This window comes from Pantherophis guttatus, chromosome 4 (genome assembly GCF_059756535.1).
Source record: "Pantherophis guttatus breed Tessera chromosome 4, ASM5975653v1, whole genome shotgun sequence".
Lineage (NCBI taxonomy): Eukaryota > Metazoa > Chordata > Lepidosauria > Squamata > Colubridae > Pantherophis > Pantherophis guttatus.
In genome coordinates, this window is record NC_142066.1 from 11,794,581 (window position 1) to 11,820,413 (window position 25,833).

The 25,833-nt window shown below is 40.4% G+C and overlaps 1 protein-coding gene and 1 gene segment (V, D, J or C); one reads left to right on the forward strand and one right to left on the reverse strand.

The window, feature by feature from the left end:
- Nucleotides 1–2,562: 2,562 nt before the first annotated feature.
- LOC117657398 (vomeronasal type-2 receptor 26-like) lies at nt 2,563–16,024 on the forward strand. The gene is made up of 6 exons (XM_034405534.3): nt 2,563–2,724; nt 3,895–3,903; nt 4,646–5,284; nt 7,769–7,996; nt 10,181–10,307; nt 14,839–16,024. Exons 1-6 carry the CDS (start codon nt 2,563–2,565, stop codon nt 15,747–15,749), a joined length of 2,076 nt encoding a protein of 691 aa, XP_034261425.3. The 3' UTR covers nt 15,750–16,024.
- A 6,590-nt stretch (nt 16,025–22,614) lies between these two features.
- Nucleotides 22,615–24,896, reverse strand: LOC117657399 (Ig heavy chain V region PJ14-like). The segment is given in 2 exon segments: nt 22,615–22,952; nt 24,866–24,896. Coding segments are annotated over 2 exon segments (369 nt in total).
- Between the last annotated feature and the right edge of the window lie 937 nt (nt 24,897–25,833).

Genomic DNA, 25,833 nt, shown 5'->3' on the forward strand with positions numbered 1-25,833 from the left:
TACTCCCTTTTCTGCCGCAAAGAGACCTAGTTTGCATCAGTAGTAATTATCCGGCTTGCAATTATCTGAGGTCATTCGTTCTCCATACTGACTTCACCCGAGGGATCACTAGACAACATCAAAAACATGACTACGTCAGTGAATATTGCAAGGAACTATAAAATCTTTGTTTTGCACAATTCCAAGCTAGGGAAAGACAAAGAAGAAGGCAAAATGCTATCCAGTTGTACATTGTAAATTTCTCCAATTCATTTAGGCAATTATTGCCTTATCTCTGCATTGCTTGAAGTCTAAGGAGTATTTTTCAGAGTTGGGCTGTCCTTAGTTACACTCCTTTTTCTATGGTTATAATTGTGGAGCCGTTTGTTCGATGATGTAGCTTTCTGATTTTTGCAAAAGCTCTCAACCTACAGATGGCCTGGAATCAACCTCCGTCTAGAGTGATATGGAATCAGATGTTCGCGCTAACAACGCTAGTACTCCTTCCATCTTATGGGAGAGCTAAAGCAGACATCCAGAAGTGCTCTAGCAAAGAGTCATTTCTGGTTCCACATGAGTGGTACCAGCCTGGCAAGTTCCTGATTGGCGGGATAGTTTCTCATATCTTAAATATCTATTTCCAATATACTTTTGATGAAGCTCCTTCTAAGAAACTGAACAATGAACTTCCGCTGTAAGTATTTTCTCGCTTGCTTCCTATGCTTTTCCTCTGCCGTCAGGGCTACACTCACTGAGCTGCTAAGATCTAGTTAGTCATTTAATGGCATAAAAGAACAGGTGGCCATCCTAGCTTCCTTCTACCATTAGTAGTTATTTTTCACCTTAGCATTTATTTGCTCTTTAACTTCCATGTTAAAAAAAGACACGTGAGGAGAATATCTGTCTTACACATTGGCAACAAAAATCAGAACACTAAATACAAGCTGGGTGGATACGACCTTATAGATGACCCTCACTCTGTCAAGGACCTAGGAATAGTCATCTCAAACAATCTAAGCCCCAGAGCTCACTGTAACAGCATTGCCAAAAAGGCATTAAGAGTTGTTAACCTAATTTTGCGAAGCTTCTTCTCCTCTAACATCAAATTGTTAACTAGGGCGTACAAAACCTTTGCCAGACCATTGCTCGAATACAGCTCATCTGCCTGGAATCCAGACTGTATATCGGACATTAATACAATTGAGCAAGTCCAGAGGTATTTCACGAGAAGAGTCCTCCATTCCTCTGCTCACAACCTTATGCCACCAGGCTCAAAATTTTGGGCTTGGACAACTTAGAACTACACCAACTACGGTCTGACCTAAGCGTAGTACACAAAATTGTCTGCTATAACATCCTATCTGTCAATGACAATTTTAGCTTCAACCACAATAATACACAGGCAAACATTAGATACAAACTCAAGGTAAACTGCTCCAAACTCGATTGCAGAAAATACGACTTTAGTAACAGAGTGTCAATGCCTGGAATGCACTACCTGACTCTGTTGTTACATCCTCAAACCCCTAAAACTTTAATCTTAAACTGTCTACCGTGGACCTCACCCCATTCCTAAGTGGTCTGTAAGGGGGCATGCATAAGCACACCAGCGTGCCTACCATCCCTGTCCTACTGCCCCCATTTATTCGTACTCATTTCCTGTGTTCATCTCCATGTTTATACTTATTCCTGTTATCTCGTACACGTTTGACAAACTAATTAACTAAATAAATAAATAAATAAATAAATCAGGCCTACACTCTCTGAACTGCTAAGATTTAGTCAGTCATTTAATGGCATAAAAGAGCAGATGGCCATCCTATCTTCCTTCTACCATTAGTAGTTGATTTTCACCTTAGAGCTAGTAGCGCTTATTTGCTCTTTAACTTCCACGTTAAACAAGGCACATAAGGAGAATAATTAAGTTAGAAGGAAATTAAGGTAAAGTGGACTGCCTTAATGCATGGGAGAGATTGCAAGAGGCCAATGGTTCTTTGATGTTTAAATTGGAATCATAATAAATAGCTATGAAAGGAGAGAAAAGCACAGCTGGACAAAAAGAGGAAGGATATGGAGGAAAATTGTCCAAAATTGTTTAAAAAGAAAAAAAACTGGCTCTGGTGAAAGGAATAATATTCTGTTACTTTAGACCAAATATTATGCTTTCCTCTATTTAAAATGTTATAGAAATGACAAGATACAGTTCCTACAGTGCAGTTCATTACAAACTGTAAATACCACTTCATAGCTAAGGGGATTATATCAGTTGCATTAAGATACTTTCTTCTATTCAGCTCCCTGATTTTACTAACGAAGGAGCCGATAAGGGTTGGTGGGAAGATTTCCAATTAATTGTGCCTTATTTAAATCTGAGCCATGCAGGAAGGTGGCCATAGAATGGCATGGACTGTAGATTAAATTCACCAAAGATGTATAATTATTTTTTTTGGTAGTATGTTGCCAAAGTTCTACCAACATCTCCTGGCTCTGGCCTTTGCTGTGAATAAAATCAACCAGGATCCAATGATATTGTCAAATTTCACCCTTGGCTTCCACATCTATGATAGTCATTTTGATTCAAGGATGACCTATCGGATCACTTTGGACTTGCTCTTCAAGTCACAGGCATTTCTCCCCAATTACAAATGTGACCCTCACAGAAGACATATAGCACTCATTGGGGGAATCAGCCCTGACATCTCCTCCTATGTGGCAGACATCTTAAGTCTGTACAAGATCCCACAGGTAAGATCTGTGCACATCCACAGAGCAGTCCTATCATTTCGGTACAGTACCTGGTTTTGTTTTTCTGAAAGTGAGTCTCGCATTCTCAAAAGAGTGGAAGTGAAATGCAGAAATGAGGAAAGCTTTCAGAGACTGGAAGAGATGCAAGCATACAGTAGAACCTAGATAATATCCTGTCAACAACAAAATAACACTGCTGAATAACAGGTAGGTAGGTAGGAGAGAGAGGGGGGGAGGACGGTTGGATAATAGATGATAGATAGGCAGGCAGACAGACAGATAGATGAGAGATGAGAGAGAGAGAGATGATACATGACAGACAGTCAGGCAGACAGACAGATAGATGATAGATAGATGAGAGAGAGAGAGAGAGAGAGGGAGAGGATAGATGATAGACAGACAGGCAGATAGATGATATAGATAGAGAGATGAGAGAGAGAGAGATGAGAGATGATAGACAGACAGGCAGACAGATAGAGAGATGATAGAGAGATTATAGAGATAGAGAGATAGATAGACAGATAGATGAGAGAGAGAGAGGGAGAGGGAGAGGGAGATGTTTGAATGACATATGATAGACAAACAGGCAGAGAGATAGATAATAGATAGATAGATAGATAGATAGATAGATAGATAGATAGATAGATAGATAGATAGATGATAGAAAAGAAATAAGCCCAGAATCGAGTGGATGTGGTGATTCTACTGAGCTGGTGCTGCAGAAAAACCTTGGTTACATAGGGAAAACCTGGCTAGAAGAAAAACATAGATAGATAGATAGATAGATAGATAGATAGATAGATAGATAGATAGATAGATAGATAAATAGATAGACAGACAGACAGATAGATGATAGAGACAGACAGACAGATGGACAAAGAATGGTTGGATGATAGATGATAAACAGAGACAGATAGATATGGATGGATAGATGGATAGAATTAGAAATAGAGAGATAGAGATGACAAAGATGAGAAAGAGGGGGGAGGGGGAGAGAGAGAGAGATGTAGAGATAGATGACATATAATACATCTGCTATGTGAACAGCTTGGGTGCCAGTTTGTTTCCAGATCCAACCAAAGATGTTAGCTATCTCCCTTAAAGCTTTTCATGGAATGGGGCCAAGTTACCTGAGAAACTGTTTCATTTCAGCTATATTGTCTCATTCAGGTAGATCAGGTAAGGGAGGCATGTTGTATATGTTGTCAGTAAAATAATTTTGTTTGAAGGGATCCAGGAAGAGACAGTTCTTTACTGTTGCCCCCACCTCATCCAGAGGTGAGATGAGCCCCCTGTTAAGACTTGGCTCTTCCAATTGGCATGGGGGTCAAAGAGTGATATGCAACTCTGGAGTGGGTTGGTATCCTTTGTTATCTTCTCAATTTTTTTCACTTTTAATACCATAACCCTACCTTTTAAATTTCATTTTTAACTTTGTTCTGATTTATGCTCTTATGCTATGATATCTTTTTTATTACCGTGTTTTCCCCAAAATAAGACATCCCCTGATAATAAGCCCAATCAGGCTTTTGAGTGCATGGCAATAAGGCCAAGCATTTATTTCAGGGTTCAAAAAAATATAACACAGGGTCTTATTTTTGGGGAAATACAGTATTATAAGCTGCCCAGAGTCACAGGTGAGATGGGCAGCGTAGAGATGTAATGAATAAGTAAATAAATAATATGTATCTAACTATCTCTGAGTGTGTCCTTTCAGCTCCCATATGGATCATTTCCTATGCAAAGAAGCAATATGGTAGAGACATCTTCCTTTTACCACACGGTCTCCAATGAAGGTCATCAATATACAGGCATTATCTATTTACTTAAACATTTTGGGTGGATCTGGGTTGGACTTTTAGCTGGAGACGACGAAAGCGGAGAACGTTTCTTGAAAAAGCTGGAGTCGTTATTTCTCCAGCATAAAATTTGTTCAGCCTTTGTTCAAAGAATGCCAGTTGACAGCCGATTCCCTGAACTCGATGAACTGAACACCATTTCTGCAAATACGAATGAGTTCTACTCAGATCCGAAAGTTAATGCCCTTGTTGTCTATGGTGAGACTCTAACTGTAATGTGGCTAAGCACTGCGTTGTTTTTCGCCGGTGTTAACTATACCGAAAAGGTGTGGATTATGACAGGCCAGATTGACTTTGCTTCAACCGTCATTTCAAGGGATTGGAAATACGAGATATTCCAAGGTACCCTTATTTTTGCAATCCACTCCAATGAGCACGAAGAGTTTCAGATCTACCTTCAGAATATAAAACCAGCCAAGACACACCTTGATGATTTTTTCAAGGAATTCTGGGCACAAGCCTTTGGTTGCTCTATTCCGGATCCTAAGGACCCAACAGAATCTCACAAATTTTGTAGTGGGACAGAATCCTTGAGGGATCTTCCAGGGATTCTGTTTGAGATGGTCATGACTGGCCATAGCTACAGCATCTACAATGCAGTCTTTGCTGTGGCCCACGCTTTACACAACCTGGATTTATCTAGACCAAAACATAAAGCAGTCAGGATGACAAGACCTCTTGAAGAGATAAACCCTTGGCAGGTAATGTCTCCAGAATGAGAAAAAGAAAAGGAGAATGAGAATGAGAAGAAACTCTACATAGCATTGAAAAAATAATTCACATGAAACTAAAATACATAGAAGTTCCTTTTTTGCTGATAATATATGGCATTCATGGATTATTTAAGATGTTTTCTGTTGGGGGAGGGGAGTCCTCTTATATTTTCCAGTTCTAGGGAGCTCAGTGACTCATGAGCTTAGGATGCCGGGCTGACAATCAGCAAGCTTGTGCTCGAGACCCAGTTGCTGCCGCAGGATGGTGCGAGTTCCCATCAAACGTTCCTGCCAACCTAGCATTTTGAAAGCAGACAACCATCAGTAAACATTTCAGTAACATTTCAGTGGGAAACTTAATGGGGGACATGAAAAGAACCTCCCAATTGTGGGTCCCTTGGGCAATGGCGATGTCACTATTTAATCATTTCAACCTGGAAGTGCTAAAGCACTTTGGTTACAACTGTAGTAGTTCCAGTTCTGAAGATGAGTAAAACCTTTTCATTCACTTTCACAACTATCCTTTTTAAAGAAGAATTTTCAAAAGTTTTCATATTTGGTCATGAATCAGATTTTTAAAAAGTTATTTTTTTAAAAAAAATGTAAAAGTAGAATGTATAGATTCAGGCATTCAGACAGAGATTTCTACATGTACATAGTTCTTAAGAGTTTGATTCAACTCCTTACATTATTAAAGGTGATTCTCTTATTCTATTATTGCCCTGGTTCAGTCACTTGAAAAAAATAACGATATTTTGTAAACAGCAAGATGAAAAATGAATCCAAGGGCTTTTCGAAAAACAATGTGGTAGTAGAAATATGTGTAAAATTCAGAGAGGTGGGAGACCATTACAAAGACACATTTGTTTGTTTGTTTGTTTGTTTGTTTGTCAAACATGTACAGATAGCAGGTGTAAATATAGATGTGGACATGAACAAAAGAAATGAATACATATAAATGGGGACAGTAGGACAGGGACGGTAGGCACGCTGGTGTGCTTATGCACGCCCCCCTTTACGGACCTCTTAGGAATGGGGTGAGGTCCACGGTAGACAGTTTAAGGTTGAAGCTGTGAGGGTTAGAGGATGTAACATTGTAGTCGGGTAGAGCATTCCAGGCATTGACCATTCTGTTGCTGAAGTTGTATTTTCTGCAATCGAGTTTGGAGGGGTTTACCTTGAGTTTGTATTTAATGTTTGCCTGTGTATTATTGCAGTTGAAGCTAAAGTTGTCATTGACAGATAGGACATTGTAGCAGACAATTTTGTGTACTATGCTTAGGTCAGACCATAGTTGGCGTAGTTCTAGGTTGTCCAAGCCCAAAATTTTGAGCCTGGTGGCATAAGGTTGTGAGCAGAGGAGTGGAGTACTCTTCTCATGAAATACCACTGGACTCGCTCAATTGTATTAATGTCTGATATACAGTCTGGATTCCAGGCAGGTGAGCTGTAATCTCTAAAGGCTTAGAGGATGTAACATTGGAGTCGGGTAGAGCATTCTAGGCATTGACCACTCTGTTGCTGAAGTCGTATTTTCTGCAATCGAGTTTAGAATGGTTTATCTTGAGTTTGTATTGATTGTTTGCCCGTGTATTATATAACCAACTGGTTCAGGTTAAAAAGGGAGAAAGGGAAGGCGCAGGCAGCAGCAATAAGTTGGAAGAGACCTTGGAGGTCTTCTAGTCCAACTCCCTGCTCAAGCAGAAGACCCTATACCATTTCAAATAGGTGGCTGTACAGTTTTTTCTTAAAAACCTCCAGTGATGAAGCACCTACAACTTCTGAAGACAAGGTGTTCCGCTGGTTAATTGTTCTCACTGTTAGGAAGTTTCTCCTTGATTCCAGGTTGCTTCTCTCCTTGATTAGTTTCCATCCGTTGTTTCTTGTCTTGCCTTCTGGTGCTTTGGAAAATAAATTGACTCCCTCTTCTTTGTGGCAGCCTCTCAAATACTGGCATACTGCTATCATGTTCCCCCGGTCCTTCTTTTCTCTAGACTAGCCATATCTAATTCCTGCAAACGTTCTTCATGTGTTTTTATCTCCAGGCCCTTAAACATCTTAGCTGCTTCTTTGCACCTTTTCCTAATTTCTAAGATTTTGTTTTCATAGCTTCTGTAAAGTTTATTATATATCAATAAAATATAACTCTAGTTATTTCCATATCCAGTGTACCATAAGGAATTAAAATCATTGCAGGGTGGAGTCTGGGCAACTGAATGGAGTTGAGTGATTACTGGCCAGATGCTCTTCCTATTGCCAATGCGGAGTTATATTCAGCAGATATATTCTCATCCACAGAGAAAAATATCTATTTGGATCGAACTCACAGCCTCCTGATTGTGAGGCAAGAGGTCCACCTCTAGGCCAATGCACCACTCACCATGAAGAATTAAAATCTTATATAAAATAATATATTCTTAGTTTGAGTCATGAAAAGATCCATTCTTGCTTTGTTCTTCTTTATCTTCTTAGCTCCACCACTTCCTTCAGACCCTTTCATTGAACAACACAGATGGAGAAACGGTGTCCTTTAATGAGAATAAGGAGATGGGATCCGGATTTGATATAATAAACCTCCTTATTTTCTCTAATAACTCTTTTCATAAAGTAAAGGTTGGAAGGATCGGGACCAAGGATTCTCAAGGAAAGCAATTCATCATTGAGGACAACAAGATTAAATGGCATGGCAGCGCTAACAAAGTGAGTTATCATAAATCGTCTGAAAAGCCCAATTTTAATGGTTGGAATTCTCTCCCTTTCCATTACAACAAATAAATAAACAAACTCAATTACTTTATCAACCAATAGAGAATAGTAACATCTTTATGGGATACTCCTAGTTACCACTACTAGGAGAAATGGAATACTTACAATGGAAAGGAAAATATTTTCAGAGAGATGCCCTATTTTTTCATTATTGTTTTAGGGTAGGAGTAGTAATGTGATATAAGGGATGTGGTGGCTCAGTGGCTAATATGTTGAACTTGTTGATCGAAAGGTCAGCAGTTCAACAGTTCGAATCCCTAGTGCTGCGTAATGGGGTGAGCTCCCGTTACTTGTACCAGCTTCTGCCAACCTAGCAGTTCAAAAGCACATAAAAAATGCAAGTAGAAAAATAGGGACCACCTTTGGTGGGAAGGTAACAGCATTCTGTGCACCTTTGGCATTTAGTCATGCCGGCCACATGACCACAGAGACGTCTTCAGACAGCGCTGGCTCTTCAGCTTTGAAACAGAGATGAGCATTGCCCCCTAGAGTTGGGAATGACTAGCAGTTCCCTAGAGTCGGGAACGGCATTTATCTTTACCTTTAGTGGTGTGGTGGCCTAGAGGTGGAGGTCTCACCTCACAATCAGGAGGCTGTGATCCTAGGTAATGGTATATATTTCTCTCTCTGGGCACAAAGAGAGAATATCTGCTGTGAACTCCATATAGGAGTCAGGAAGGGTATTCGGCCAGTAAATGCTCAGCTCCACTCAGTTGCTCCAACTTTACCCCAATGCAAGGGATGATAGAGTTGTTAAAAGAAAAAAAAATGTTTTGGGGTAGGAGAAGCCATTAAAAAAAAGAGACAATTATGGCTCCTCTATTTTTAGTAGAAAATATAAATGGACAAATCTATCCCTGTCTGGGGGATTTTAATCCTCTGTTTCCTCTTTGTTTTCTGCTTTGTTTGTTCTTTAACCTGTAGACCTTTATCAGCTTTCAGGGGAGGGGAGTTTATAAGGATTTTGCCTACATTTCCCACAGTATATGAATTCTTTGTTTCCAGAAACATTTTGACAAAGGAGTAGCATTTGTTCCTTGTCTACTTCTCCCTAAGTAAAACCAACATTTTCTTGGAGGCAAGTTCAGTTTATAGTGAAAGTAGGGATAAATTTGAGGGGAAAAAAAATTCTGAAATGGGTGGCATTTTCTGGGTACTCCCCCCCCCCGTCTACCAGCTGTCCTCCAGCTTTGGAGTTTTCTTTCTCCAAAGTAATATGCAGATCTGCTGTTTTAAATTCAATTAAGAGGTACAAATAGACTCCAGATTCACAGAGATATAGAGCCTTAGTAAGTCCTTGGGAGGAGGAGGAAGAAAAAGAAAAAGAAAAGAACAAGGAGGAGGAGGAGGAGGAGGAGGAGGAGGAGGAGGAGGAGGAGGAGGAGGAGGAGGAAAGGGGGAAAGGGAAGCAGAAGAGGGAGAAGATTGTTAATAGTTAATTCTACATCATTACTTTAAGATGAAGTGTTGTACTTTGTATGATAATTTCAACATTGTCCAGGAGGCATTAATTGCAGTGGCCTATCTTCCTCCCTCCCTATCTATCTACTGTCAGTAGTGAGATTCAAAATTTTTTACTACTGTTCTGTGGGTGTGGCTTGGTGGGCATGGCATGGCTTGGTAGGCGTGGCTTGGTGGGTGCGGCAGGGGAAGGATACTGTAAAAATCTCTATTCCTTCCCCACTCCAGGAGAAGGTTACTGCAAAATCCCCATTTCCTCCCGATCAGATGGGACTCACCAGGATCACCTTCTGCCTGCCTCCAACCGCCCAGTGCGCTCACATAGGATTGCCCTCCTCCGGGTGCCATCGACCAGACAATGTCGGCTGATGGCGCCCAGGATGAGGGCGTTCTTTGTGGGCACACCGACCCTCTGGAATGGGAGGCAGAGAATAGATGGGGATGGGGCCAGTCAGAGGTGGTATTTACCAGTTCTCCAAACTACTCAAAATTTCTGCTACTGGTTCTCCAGAACTGGTCAGAACCTGCTGAATACCACCTCTGCTACTTATCTGCCTATTTACCTTCCAAACATGCGTAAATTGATTATTCATTTGTTATGTCATACCAGATCATCTCTACCTAACTTTTTTTATTAAACATTTTTTTTAAAAAAAGGTCCATCCCCTTTCCTTGTGTAATCCTTATTGCCAGCCTGGTTATCAAAAGGAAAAAAAAGAAGGAGAGCAATTTTGCTGCTATGATTGCGTTCGGTGTCCAGAAGGGAAGATTTCCAATGAAAGAGGTAAATAGCACTTAGCAATAGCACTTAGACTTATATACCACTTCATAATGCTTTTACAGTGCTCTCTAAGCAGTTTACAGAGTCAGCCTATTGCCCCCAACAATCTGGGTCCTTATTTTATTGACCTTGGAAGGATGGAAGGCTGAGTCAAACTTGAGCCAGTGAGATTTGAACTGCCGAACTACAGCTAGCAGTCAGCTGAAGTAGCCTGCAGTACTGCACTCTAACCACTTCGCCACCATAGTACAGCAAATCTTCCAATGTAATTGATATAAATTGGAGAACATCAAAATGTCCATGTTTGACATCATCTCTGCCTGTTATTCTTCTTTTTATCTCTTTCCTCCTGCATGCTTAATAAGAATTGGAAAGATATTCAACATGACAATTGTTGAAAAGGGTTGTGCCAATATAGCTTGGGCCACACAAATTATATAGCAATATATTCTTGATTAATATATCATTATTATGACTTTGTAGGACTTCATATTTTAAGGAACAATATATTTGGAATACATGGGTGCATGAACAGAGTACCCACGTGCAGCTTTTTAATTCAAACACAACTTTTCTTGGCAACATCTATCAAAGGGGCGGCACAATGACTCAGTGGTTAAAGACATTGAGCTTGTCAGCTGGAAAGCTGACAGCCTGGGTTAGAAACCTGAGCACCATGCAATGGGATGTTCTCCTGTTACCTGCCCCAGCTCCTGATCACTTAGAAGTTCAAAAGCATGCAAATATGAGCAGATAAATAGGTACCACTTTGATGAGAAAGTAACAGCATTCCGTGGGCCTCAGTATATAGTCATGCTGGCCATGTGACCATGGAAATGTCTTTAGACAAGGTTAGGTCCTTCAACTAAGAAATGGAGATGAGCACCATCCCCTAGAGCCGTGATGGCGAACCTATGACATGCGTGCCAGAGGTGGCACACAGAGCCCTCTCTGTGGGCACGCGTGCCATCGCCAGCTGCTCTTTTAGTTTTTGGCATGCCAACTATGCCGGAGTACCAGAAAACTGCCTGAAAACAGTCAGAAAAATGGCCAAAAAACAGACCAGTTTTTGGGCCATTTTGGGCCATTTTCATAGCATTATTATTATTATTATTATTATTATTATTATTATTATTATTATTTATTGGTTAATCTTTAGTGAGATTCACAGCCTTTGAGGCTGGTTAATAGCTCAGCAGCTCGAGTCCTAACCAAGGACCTAGGAACTGTTAAGGTATCGTGGGAGGATATAAGCTGTTCCAAGTAAGGTGGTTTTTTGCAGATTCAAAATGTTCAAGTCCGGCAAATTTAGAATTTCTAAATAGCGGGGTAGCCCTTTGGGTATTGGGTATTTGGGTATTATTATTATTATTATTATTATTATTATTATTATTATTATTATTATTTATTGAATTTATATCCCGCCCTTCTCCCCGAAGGGACTCAGGGCGGTGAACAGCCGAAAATTAAAATAACATACAATATAAAAGTTAAGATAACTAAAAATAAATTAAATTAATCGGCCTCCCAATTTAAAACCCCAAGCTATACAATTAAAAAACTAACCCATAAAACCTATTCAGGCCAGGCCGGCTTGCTGAAATAAAAATGTCTTCAGGGCCTTATGGAAAGTGCGGAGATCCAGGATCAGCCGTATGCCGGGAGGGAATTTTAGGCCAAAACCAGCCGAAAAAAACCGGCCTGATAACAGCTCAAAAACGGCCTGAAAATGGCCCGAAAAATGGCCTGAAAACAGCCCAAAAATGCCCTGAAAATGCCCCAGAATGCCCTGAAAATGCCCCCAAAATGCCCCCAAATCAGGCATTTGCATGCTGGTCAGCTGGTGTTTGGGTTTTTAGTGCTCAGGCACGCACACATGCATGCACATCCGTGCACATTTCAGTTTGGGCACTTGATGCCGAAAAGGTTCGCCATCACTGCCCTAGAGTCAGACATGACTGGAGAAGGGAATCCTTTATCTTTATCTATCAACGGTCATATCACACAGGAGAAGACACAGAAGATTTAGAGTAGGGGCTGGCTCATGTCACTTCGGCCCGGTCTACCCAATGCGAAGAGGAAACATTGGGCCAGCGTGGGTTCGGCCCAATCTACCCAATGCAAAGAGGAAACATGCCAGCAGTTTGGGGAGTGGCGTCAAGATGGCTACACCCACCGAATCAGCCAAGCCCACCCAGTTGGCCATGCCTTCCTGCCCCCCTCAAGGTCAACCACAGCCCTGATGAGGCCCTCAATTAAATTTTAATTTAATTTAATTTATTTTAAATTTATATACCGTCCTTCTCCCTGAGGACTCAGGGTGGTGTACAGCCAGAATTAAAAAAACATAAAATACAAATATTAAAAACAATTAATATATATATAAATTTGGCCCAAAATTAAAAATACAAACCAATTAAAACATTTAAAATTTCTTCTTAAGCCAGACCGTCTTGCTGGAAAAAGTGGGTTTTAAGGGCATGGCGGAAGGCGCTAAGATCTTGGATTCTTCTTATCTCTGGGGGCAACTGATTCCAGAGGGTAGGTGCCCCCACAGAGAAGGCCCTCCCCCTGGGGGTCACCAGCCTGCATTGATTGGCTGATGGCACACTGAGGAGGTCCTCTCTGTGGGAGCGCACGGGACGATGGGAGGTCGTTGGTAGCAGCAGGCGGTCTCGAAGATAGCTAGGCCCGATGCCATGGAGCGCTTTAAAGGTGATAACCAACACCTTGAAGCGCACCCGGAAGACCACTGGGAGCCAGTGCAGCTCGCGCAGGAGCGGTGTTACATGGGAGCGCCAAACTGCTCCCATCACTACCCGCGCTGCTGCATTCTGGACCAGTTGGAGCCTCCGGGTGCTCTTCAAGGGGAGCCCCATGTAGAGAGTGTTGCAGTAGTCAAGGTGAGAAGTGACAAGGGCATGAGTGACTGTGCACAGGGAATCCCGATCAAGAAAGGGCCGCAACTGGCGAATCAGGCGAACCTGACAAAAGGTCCCCCTGGTTACAGCTGTCAGATGTTCCTCCAAGGACAGCTGCCTATCCAGGAGGACTCCCAGATTGCGAGCCCCTTCTGTGGGGGCCAAAGACTCTCCCCCAATAGTCAGTGATGGAGTCAACTGACTATATCGGGATGCCGGGAGCCACAGCCACTCAGTCTTGGAGGGGTTGAGCTTGAGCCTGTTCCTCCCCATCCAGATCCGCACAGCCTCCAGGCACTGGGACATCACTTCAAGGGCATCATTGGGGTGGCCTTGAGTATGACACTCCTGATTTAGAGAGAAATTGAGTATGACACTCCTGATTTAGAGAGTTGCAGAAGGGCTAACTGAAACGACCTTTCTTCCCTTCAAATCTGAAGCTATACATAATGACTCCTATTCTTTTTCCATCCATTATTCCTTGATGGTGTGTGTGTTCAAAGGAAACAATGTACATGAAGCAGAATTGAGTTAATGACGGGAGGCAAAAGGTTGAGTTTCCAAATACCCAAATGTTCCTTTAGACTGCTGATGCTTTAGAAAATGTGAAAGACCTCTTATAATTTTAAAACAGTATCTAATTAGTCTTCAGAGTTTTGAGATAGCACTGGAGAACATTTGTGTAGGTTTTGTGTTAAAAAAAAAAAAACTAGAACACATTATGTTTTTAAGCTAGCAGGAATAATCCAAATCTATATATATAAAAGTGAAAACCACTCACCCATTAATCACGAAATCTCCAGAACCGTAAAGCCTACAAACTTGAAATTTGCCACGTATGTTCCTCTTGGCTTCTAGGTGCTCACTAAGAAAGGATTTTTCGAAATAACCATCAGAGCATTAGTATTCCCTATATTATTATTAACACACTCTGATGCTAAGGAGTTGTATTTCCCCTCCCCACCTGTAAAGAAATCTGTTGCACATTCTGATGCTAAGGAGTTCTACTCCCCCTTCCCACCTCAAAAGAAATCTGTTCCAAATGCAAAACACAAGCAGAAGAGAGGAGTTTCACTTTCAGTTTTATGTTCACATCAGCAAGCAGCTTTATTACAGAACAGTTGAGCTAAGCCATACCCAGCCTCCTTCCTGTCTCCTTGCTCACACAGCAAATACTGTTGAGTTTCCAAACACCCCTCAACTCTCTCTCACACTGACAGGATGCTAGTCAGATGAATACCGATGGATGCTGCGGGCTGGGACATTCTACTCCCCCTCCCCCTCTGATCCAACTGCCAGTTGCATTATATTAATACACTCTTATGCTACGGAGTTACACATTCTACATTAAGTTTCAGGCTGCAAGTGTCAATTTATCAAGCCCAAGAACATAGTTTTGTAGCGAAGCACGGGCGTCCTGCTAGTAATAAATATACTGGTCTTTCTAGGATAGTGGTTAGAAAGACAATTGGACAATAATGGGTATTTCTTCACAAAATTCATTTCTCTTGTGGAAATCATGAGTGATGGGCTTCTTTTTAAAAGATTGACATGAGAACTGAGTGATTGCACATAAAAATTAACATTTCCTTTATCTGTTATCCTATATCCAGATACAGAAGATTGCTTCAAATGTCCATCTGATCAGTATCCAAACCAGGAACACGACAAATGTTTCCCCAAAATGATAGTTTTTCTGTCTTATGAAGAACCTTTGGGCATCTCCTTAGCCACGAGTGCCATCTTCTTCTTCTCAGTCACTGTTTTGGTATTAAAAATATTCCACCTGCACAAAGATAGTCCCATAGTCAAAGCCAACAATCGGGACCTCACCTATGCACTCCTTATCTCTCTTTTGCTCTGCTTCCTCTCACCTTTCCTATTTATTGGTAAGCCTGGGATGATGACCTGTTTCCTTCGGCAACCAGCCTTTGGTGTCATCTTCTCACTGGCTGTTTCCTGTGTCTTAGCTAAAACCATCACTGTGGTGGTAGCTTTTATGGCTACCAAGCCAGGATCCGGTATGAGGAAGTGGATGGGAAAGAGGCTTACATGTCTCATTGTCTTTTCCAGCTCTTCCATCCCAGTTGGCATGTGTGCTATATGGCTAACAATCTCTCCCCCATTCCCCAATTTGGACATGGACACACTGACCACTGAGATAGTAGCTGAGTGTAAGGAAGGTTCCGTCGCTATGTTTTATCTTGTCTTGGGCTACATGGGACTTCTGTCCATCATCAGCTTCAGTGTTGCTTTTCTAGCTAGGAAGTTGCCAGATAGTTTCAACGAAGCCAAATTCATCACCTTCAGCATGCTGGTATTCACCAGTGTTTGGTTGTCCTTTGTTCCAACCTACCTGAGTACCAAGGGAAAATATATGGTAGCTGTGGAGATCTTCTCCATCTTGGCCTCAAGTGCTGGGCTTTTGGGATGCATATTTTTCCCCAAATGTTTCATAATTGTGCTGAGGCCTGAACTGAACAACAAGGAGCACCTCATGAGAAGAAAGCAGATGCAAAAATAATGCACAATGGACACCTCTTTGGGGACAGATACAATGGATTTTATGTATCTGCTGATGAAATAATACATTCAGGTTTAATTTATTTTTCAATTTATTGTTCATCCCAACCCTCACCAGAAAATTACAGTGAGGATGCTCAAAAGGCATGTAAATGAAAGATGAAGAATAAATTTGTGATTTTCACAATATGGATGCTGTTGAAATATATCTGACATTCGTTCACGTATGCTTTTACTGTTTTCTATTAAATAATGCTATTTTTATCGTTCTTTTCATACCAGTTCTCCTAAAGTTCTTTGATTGTAAGCTTAGACATAGAATTGAGAAACAAAGAGGAAATTTCTCAGACTCCGCAAGATTACTTTAGCAAACTACCTTAGGAATTGATATGCAAAAAGCCATTAAATGAAGAGGTAAAAATGATAGACAGGATATACAGTAGATAAATGGAGCTTTTGATGACTGCATTCCAAAAAATGTGGTTGGAGTAAGTGTTGAGCAAACCTTTAAGATAGTTTCTCCTTCTCCTCCTCCTCCCCCCCTCATAGTGGTACATATTGATTTGATACCTTGTTTAAATATTTTTAAAGTGATCTCACGGACCTAGAATTGTGGGTAGTTCCCTAGCCAAGCACTGTCCCTACTTAATTTGATTTGAGATCAACTGATAACAGCTGGGCATTGCTATATGCTGATGCCAATACATTAACAAAATTTGTACCCCATCTCTGATCTTAAAACCCTGATCAGATTGTCATCCTTAATCTTGTTCTGTCCCCGTCTCACACGCACACACACCAACAGACGTCCAAGAGTTAAAAACCAAACCAGCCGACAAAATCCTTTTCCTTGTGATAACGGAACTTGGCAGCAACCTAGTGGCTACCTGCCAAGAGTTTATTACTCACGAAGGGAAGAGATAACGTCTCTCCACTTCTGGTACATCAAAGTAAATTGTTCAATAATTACAGAGTAACTTAAGTCCAAATATAATCCAGCAAAGTCTATAGCAAAAGTCCGGCAATGCAGAATGGCGTGGAAGCTTTCAGCTTTGTTCGTCACAAGGCTTGACTGGCCACCACGCTCCCTTTTATACCCTGTGGGGTGTGGTCCAGTGACTCAGCCTAATCTCGGGCATGCCTTTTCTTCTGTTGTGCGCACTTATCTCTGCGACGCTGTCGAGGATCCAGCCAAGACTCATTACTCTCATCACTGTCCACCTGTGGCTGCGTGGACGTGCTTGGCCCCCTGCCCTATCTCCTGCCCTTCGGCAGACACCGAAGGCATTGCCAAAGAGGAGAGTCCTGGAGAGGGAGGCCTTGCCAACTCCTCTCCTTCACTCTCGGAGTCCTCTCCTGCCGATGACACAGGCTCAGGTAATGGAGCCACAACAAATCTCCTGTTCAATATCTGCAGGAAACATTTGGTGAGATCATCTGTCTGTACAGGGTGAGGCATAACATCAATATGGAGATGATACCTAGATATGCAGTACATGTCTGGCTCCTTCCTTCCTTCCTTCCTTCCTTCCTTCCTTCCTTCCTTCCATCCATCCATCCATCCATCCATCCATCCATCCATCCATCCATGTGAAGCTATCGAGGTTCTGCTCCAATGTCTGGAGGCTATGAGGGTCTGGAGGAGATAGAACAGGTTACAGCTCAACTTTGACAAAACTGAGTCATTCTGGCATCTGGCTATCAGATCTAATAAATTGCAAATAGACTAGAATAGAATTCTTTATTGGCCAAGTGTGATTGGACACACAAGGAATTTGTCTTTGGTGCATATGCTCTCAGTATACATAAAAAGAAAAGATATGTTCATCAAGAATCATAAGGTACAACACTTAATGATAGTCATAGGGTACAAATAAGCAATCAAATCATATTAGGAATATTACAATATAAATCATAAGGATACAAACAACAAAGTTACAGTCATACAGTCATAAGTGGGAGGAGATGGGTGATGGGAATGATGAGAAGATTAATAGTAGTGCAGACTTAATAAATAGTTTGACAGTGTTGATGGAATTATTTGTTTAGCAGAGTGATGGCATTCGGGAATGCAGCTCAAAAAACATAGCATCTGGCTATCAGATCTAATAAATCGAGTCTTTCCATTTTTGATTTTGGACAGGGCAGCATTGTCCTGTTTGGACTTGGTGGACAATCTGAGGTTCTGAATGGTTGAAGAACATTCAACAGCTATGATCATGGGGGATTTTGCATACATATATGGGGCATCAGTTTTGCCAATTCCTGGACTGGAACAGCATGCTGATTAGTGACCTCTCATTTGCAGTAGTTCAATGCATTCTACAGGGGACTGTCCTTGAAGACCATCTGGAAACCACAGTTGGTTTGGAGTGCAACACTGCAGGCAGTTATGTGTGCATCTCTTTAGACGCATGTAACACTGCTAGTTAGCATGTTGTACTGGCTTCCAGATATGATTCGAGATGCTGGTTATCACCTTTGAAGTTTTACATGTCATAGAAAGGGGCTTACATGTCATTGAAGCCTTACATGTCATAGAAAGTGGTCCCACAATAAAGTTGTGGGGCTACTTTATTTCAGGAACATCTGTCTGCCCCACATGCTCCTATGGTATGCTCCAAATTTACTCTTTCACACATAGCTCCCATACTACCTCCCATACTACCACCTCTTACAATACTAGACAACACAGTATCAACAGTCGAGACCTTCAAATTTCTAGGTTCTACCATATCTCAAGATCTAAAATGGACACCTAACATCAAAAATGTCATAAAAAAATCACAACAAAGAACTCAGAAAGCTCAAAACTGCCCAAGGAGCTGCTGATCCAGTTCTACAGAGGAATTATTGAGCCTGTCATCTGCACCTCTATAACTGTCTGGTTTGGTTCTGAAACCCAACAAGACAGACACAGACTTCAGAGGATAATTAGAACTGCAGAAAAAAACAATGGCTACCAACCTGCCTTCCATTGAGGACCTGTATACTGCACGAGTCAAAAAGAGGGCTGTGAAAATATTTACAGACCCCTCGCATCCTGGACATACACTGTTTCAACTCCTACCCTCAAAACAACACTATAGAGCACTGCACAACAAGACAACTAGACACAAGAGCAGTTTTTTCCCAAACGCCATCACTCTGCTAAACAAATAATTCCCTCAACACTGTCAAACTAAGTCTGCACTACCATTAATCTTCTCATCATTCCTATCACCCATCTCCTCCCACTACAGTATGACTGTAACTTTGTTGCTTGTATCCTTATGATTTATATTGACTGTTTCCTAATATGATTTAATTGCTTATTTGTACCCTATGACTATCATTAAAGGTTGTACCTTATGATTCTTTTTTTTTTTATTGAAAAGGTTTTCAAATACAAGTTTTTCCCCCTTTTTCCCCCCCCTCCCCCCCTCCCTAACCCCCCCTCCCCACCCTTCCCCCCCTGTGACTTCTTCGTAACAAAAAAAAACCCTAATTCATAACAGATTACTTACTCCCTCCTCAAAATACTGACCTTTACTTACTAAAAGTATTATAAATCCCCCTTTATCCATACATTTCAGAAAAGAAGAAGAGAAAAAAAACAAAAAAAACAAACACATTATACTATAACTATTATAAAATAACTTCTAATTTAGCATAATAGTGTTTTATATCTATACATTATTGCAACAATTCAAAACCACCTTCCACTTTAAAACTATACGATAAGTCCTACTTTAATAACATTTCAAAGCGGGCTCCCCATAAAATCTAATTTAACATTTATTCCACTCTATCCATTTCCTCCACTCCCCTAAATGTATCACTTAAAAATCCCTTTTCTTAAACTAATCAGTCTGTAGCTAGCTTATTCACCCACTGTCTTACAAATTTACCATACACAACAATTCTTGATATCTTTAATTCACTGCCCACACTACTTAAAAATATATATATATATATATATTCCATTATATCTAAATAAAAAAAGAAAAGACAATAACTTTAAATTTATAGTCCATATAATATCTTCTTGAAGTCTTTCCACTGGATTGTTAAAACCAACATCCATAATAGGGTAACATAGCTTGCTGATGCAACAGTTTATTCAAGATCTCCAATCATATCTGCCCCCATCAGTAGTAAACATCTTCTTATATATATAAAAGTAAAAACAACCACCCGAGTGACATTATAATTATATTCCATATAATAATAATTGTGGGTTTCATCAGGATTATTAATTTCCATCATCGTATTGGGTAACAACCCGATCTTCTGCATGTCCCAATGTGATTCTCTTGCCTTATAATTCAAGATAATTATAATATATTTATCAACACAAAAAGAAGTTTCAAAGTAGATAATTCAAAACCATCAATTTGAGGCTCTTTCCATGTCCCAAAATTACGGCAATGCAGAGATCTGCCACTATCCTCAGGATGATATTGACCAATATGTCGCCTCCTCTATGTTTTCACATAATCATTCATATTTTAAAATCACTGGCTTCACTGTTGCTTGGGTTAGAAATTTCTATTTTTGTACAACCTATTTCTTTTTTTGTTTTCTTTTTGTGGGTTTGACTTCCATCCTAATTTTTTGTGTCTCGCGTTTCTTTTTTATCCCTTGTATATCCTCTAATTGGTTTCCAAGCTTGTCCTTGCCTTGATAAGTCATCACATTAAAATCAGATGGCACTTCTCTCAAATTTGTAGATAATCCAGCTGGGGTATCCGATAAATCCAAAGGCAATTTATCTGGTACAGTCTCTGTCTTTAGTTCCAGCTCCTTCTGCTTATCCTGTATTATATCTGAAGACGTTAATTTCATTTTCAACCTATTTTGATAAAATTCTTCCGCTCTTTCAACAGTATTTAACTGGTATCTTTCTCCTTGATATCTCAATATAATACCAACTGGGACGTCCCACCGGAATTGAATATTTCTCCTTTTTAACTCAGACACCAGAAAGCCAAATTTCTTCCTTTCCATTAATATCTTAGGTGGGAGTTCCTTGTAAATCCAAATCTTTCTTCCATACAATTGCAAATTAGAATTGAAGGAATTTTGCACAATTTTATTCCTAATTTCTTTATCTGAAAAATAGATTACCACATCTCTAGGCAATTGCCTTTGCTTGGCAGTCCAGGAGTTTATTCGATAAGCTCTGTCAATCCTACAAAACACTTCCTCAGGTTGAATCTTTAAAATCCCAGCTAGAAATTCAGAAGATATTTTCCTTAAGTCATCTCTGTTATTTTCCTGCAAACCTCTAAGTCTTATTGCATATTCTGTGAAATTATATTGTATCTTTAGAACCTCTTTTTCAATCCTCTGTTGCAGATTTTCTACATTACCAGACTTTTGGTCAGCATCCATTTTAAATTTTTCTTCTGAACTATAATCCTGAATATTTAACAAATCATTTTCAATTTTTTGAATTCTATTGTCCAATTTATCTTGAATTTCATCCATTTTTGACTCTAGTAAATTAGTATTTGTATCCAACCGAATCATGAATTCTGACACTTTTAAAATTTTTTGCTGCAAAAAGTCAAACTTGGATTTCACCAATTCCTTAGTTTCCTGCTTAAATTTTTCAAGTTGCTGATTCACAATCTCATCCCTTCTTTCAATCTCCTCTAAGAGAAATTCTATTATATTAAAATCAGGTTTCTGGGACTGAAGAGTTAAAACTTGTTCCTTTAAATTCTTAGTGGGGGAATCCCCCCCACCTATTTGTTTGTCTGACTTCACAAGCCTCAGTGCCATGTTTCCGCCTAAGCAGGCTTTGTTAGAAGAAAAAAAAAAAAAACAAGACAAAAGACTTCCAGCCAGCAACAATCAGGCCTCCAGGGGAAAAAGAGAAAAACAAAAACAGGAGCGGAGTTTTGTCTACAAATGTAGCCAGTGGTATTTATTCCGCTACATTGTAATAATAAAAAACGGAAGAACTTTCCCTCTCAAACTCTTCTCCAGCCGCGGCAGACGCCATTTTAAAAAGAAACTTTTTTCCTCTTTCTCTTCCTCTATTCTCTTAAGTAATTTTTAAAAGATAAGTAAAATACTTGCGCTTCAGTATTACAGGTCCAGCTCACATTTTCTTTGAGTAATCTGTCAAATTCGCAGGCTTGCTTTTGACGCCTGGCTCTGCATTAGCAGAGGTCTCCCAAAGCCCGGAGCAGCGGCTGGGGATATGGGGCATCTCATCCGCTCCATCCCAAAAGTAAAAGAAAAACTTTTGGGACTCTGCAGAGAGTTCTACCCACCCCTGCCGGCTCTATCTCCGTTTCCTCATGGGAACGGAGTTTTTTCGAGCCGCCGTTCCGTTGTGAAGGCGGCTCTGACAGGCAGTGGAAGCTGACGATCCCAAAGGAACGTCTGGCGGCGGCCAGCAGCAAACAGGAAGTCGTACCTTATGATTCTTGAAGAATGTATCTTTTCTTTTATGTACAGTGAGAGCATATGCACCAAAGACAAATTCCTTGTGTGTCCAATGACACTTGGCCAAGAAAGAATTCTATTCTATTCTATTCTATTCTATTCTATTCTATTCTATTCTATTCTATTCTATTCTATTCTATTCTATTCTATTCTATTCTATTCTACCTCACCCCACCCCACCCCACCCCACCCCACCCCACCCCACCCCACCCCACCCCACCCCACCCCATCCCATCCCATCCCATCCCATCCCATTCTATTCTATTCTATTCTATTCTATTCTATTCTATTCTATTCTATTCTATTCTATTCTATTCTATTCTATTCTATTCTACTCTAGCTGGCGGAGCCTGAAAGCAACCTCATTGCCAGCTGCCAGTCAAAAGCAACAAATAACTAAGGATTCACTTTGAGGAAGAGAAGTTTTAGGCTGCTTCAGCAAAGCATTTGCTCACTGTGTCACTTGCACAGTAATAAGTGCCCGTGTCCTCAGTCTTTAAACCAGTCAGTTGAAGGAACACCTGGTTTTTGGATGCATCCCTTGTGATGCTGATCCGATTCTGGAGAGCACTGTTATAGTTAGTGCTTCCACTACCCCAGATGATACCGTTCCATTCAATAGCCTTCCCAGGGGTCTGACGGATCCAGGACACTCCGTAGCTTGTGATGGCAAATCCAGAGACTGTACAAGTCAGCCGTGGAGTATCTCCTGGCTTCTTCAGGCCATCCCCAGACTCCGTCAGTGTAATCTGTGAGGAAATACCTGTATTCAAGAGTATAAAAGGGGACAAAAGGAAAAATGGGTATGAGAAAAACCACTTGCTGTCTTTAAAAAAATGTGGGTTTTTTTTTCCCCCTTACATGCAGGTAAGACCATTAAGAAAGAAATCAAGATATTTAGCTCCATGATGGAGGTATGGAATTTACTCTGGTGACTTGAAACTGATCCTCGATTACGGCATTTAAGAAAAAGCCACACCAGGAGCATTTGCATGAACTCACGGATGGTACAAATATAAGCAAGTCACATCCTCAAATTTAACCTGCTGCGTAACAGTAAGCCTTGAGCTTGTATCAGAAATGGTGCATGTTTGTTTGTTTGTTTGTTTGTTTGTTTTTGTTGAGTACGTATTAGATAATATATATATAAGTATAAGCATGAATTGAATACATACAATGAATACAATCCACACTTCATCTACTATGCATTTATATTCTGTTTGGTGGGCAACTCAGGATGAATTCATAAACAAGACCACATTATTTTCTTTGCATTGATACTGAAGGGGTTTGATGAGATGGTCTTCCTGAATTGGTTTTGACTTTTCAGTCTAGAATAGAAACCTGAGAATTCTACATGCTTCCATTCAAGTTGTAGAAAAGCCTTATTTTCCTGCCTTGTGGAATATTGATAGATTAATAAATGTATTTTTCTTGTAACAATCAATATACATACATGCATGAATGCATACATACATACATACATGTATGTATGTATGTATGTATGTATGTATGTATGTATGTATGTAGGCAGCCCAAGTTCAAATCCAAGTAAGAGTATGGCTAGCTGATGAGAGCTAAATAGCTTGAAATAGATCTATACTAGTCTCCCTTTATTTCTTTATCAGCGAAATATAAATTTTACACACACACACACACACAGATATACAGATATAGATATACAGATATATAGATATATTTGTTGTTGTAAGTTGCAAAGCCAAGTCTGACCCATCGCAACCCCATAGACGACGTTCCTCCAGGCCTTCCTGTCCTCTACCATCCTCTGGAGTCCATTTAAGCTCACTCCAACTGCTTCAGTGACTCCATCCAGCCACCTCGTTCTCTGCCGTCCCCTTCTTCTTTTGCCCTCAATTTTTCCCATCATTAGGCTCTTCTCCAGTGAGTCCTTCCTTCTCATTAGGTGGCCAAAGTATTTGAGTTTTATCTTCAGGATCTGGAGGATCAGGATCTATAGATCTATAGATCTATAGATATAGCTAGCTAGCTAGCTAGCTAGCTAGCTAGCTAGATAGATAGATAGATAGATAGATAGATAGAGATATAAATTGGTCTCAGAAACTTCAACTATATGAAGATGTTCTTGCCTTATGAACTGAGCACCAATGGGCACCACCCATTTAATAACAGATCCTTTTAGGTACAGATGTTTCCTTTCTTCAGGGCCAAAATAATGGAAAAGGCTGAACATTCAGGTGGGGGAAGACTTGGAGAACATGAATGGAGATGCTGAGAAGAATGTATGGCTATCCACGCTGTCACTATAAACTCTTCCCTTGTTGTTCATCACAACACTGCCTTGTAAATCTATCTGTCTTCTTTTCTTAAAGCGATGCTAAACAAAGAGGTAAACAGGGAGAAGATTAATTTTGTTACTTGCTGTGGACAGGAATATCACTTGATCCTACTTGCCTTTATATCCCCCATCATCAACAAAACCCAGCTGTCCATCAACAGCATCTGCCAGTCAAACAGCAGTAGCAAGCAGGAAGTGGGGAGAAGACAAAATGGGAAGGGAAGGGAAGAGGAGAGGAGAGGAGAGGATGGGAGGGAAGGGAAGGGAAGGGAAGGGAAGGGAAGGGAAGGGAAGGGAAGGGAAGGGAAGGGAAGGGAAGGGAAGGGAAGAGACCTTTGTATCAGCCTAGATGTACATACCTAAGAGATGGAAAACCCCAACATAGCCCATATTTCTATCCTAATGGGTCTGGTGGAGGAATTGGAGCTGTATGTTACTACCTTATTCTACTGCCCTAAAAACAGAATTGGAAGTCAATGCTTTTGTCTTCCCCCCCCTCTCTTTTCCTGTACATTTTTTTATTTGTCCTTTTCCCCCTTACTTTCTCTTTATTTTCATTTTTTGGGGTGTGTTTTATCTTTTGATCAACTAATAAAAATTTAGACGTAGATGATTTTCTACAGACCTCTTGCAAGTGCAGTGATATCAACAAGCGATCTACATAAAATATCAATACAATACAATTGTCTCTTTTTTAAAAAAAAAATGAAAGCCATAAAATATACAAAACAAAAAGTGGAGAATGGCAACCAGGAGAAAATTCATCGATCACATATACATACAGTAGAATTCCTAAGCTTAACCACCTCCCAGTCCCCGTGAATTCTCAGGAGAATTCATGCCGGTGGGGGAATTGGAGAATTCTCAGGAGAATTCATGCCGGTGGAGGAATTCAGGGAATTGAAATCCAGATATCTAAAACTTGAGGAAGTGGACAAACATTTAAATATATTGAATGAATAAACAATCAATCTATGTCTTTCAGCTCTGAGGACACTCCTGCACAACAGTTACTCCAGATGGGTAAACCAATGTTTCCTTCCCTATTTTTGTTCTTCCTTTGCGGTTTCTTCTATTTTTTAGTTCTGAACATTTTTTTTTCTGAACAAAAGTGTGATGGAACACGAGCTCCACCTCCAGGAACATCCTTCCAAGGTTTAGAGAGGTTTTTACATGAGTTAATGTTAGACTTTCAGCACTGTGTATCTCTAGCGCAGTAATAGACACCTGTGTCTTCTTGCTTCAGATTGTTCATATGCAAATAGAATTGAGGATTGCTTTTTGAAGGCCCAGATTCTCCCTTGGATAGCTGGAGAATAGTGGTTGT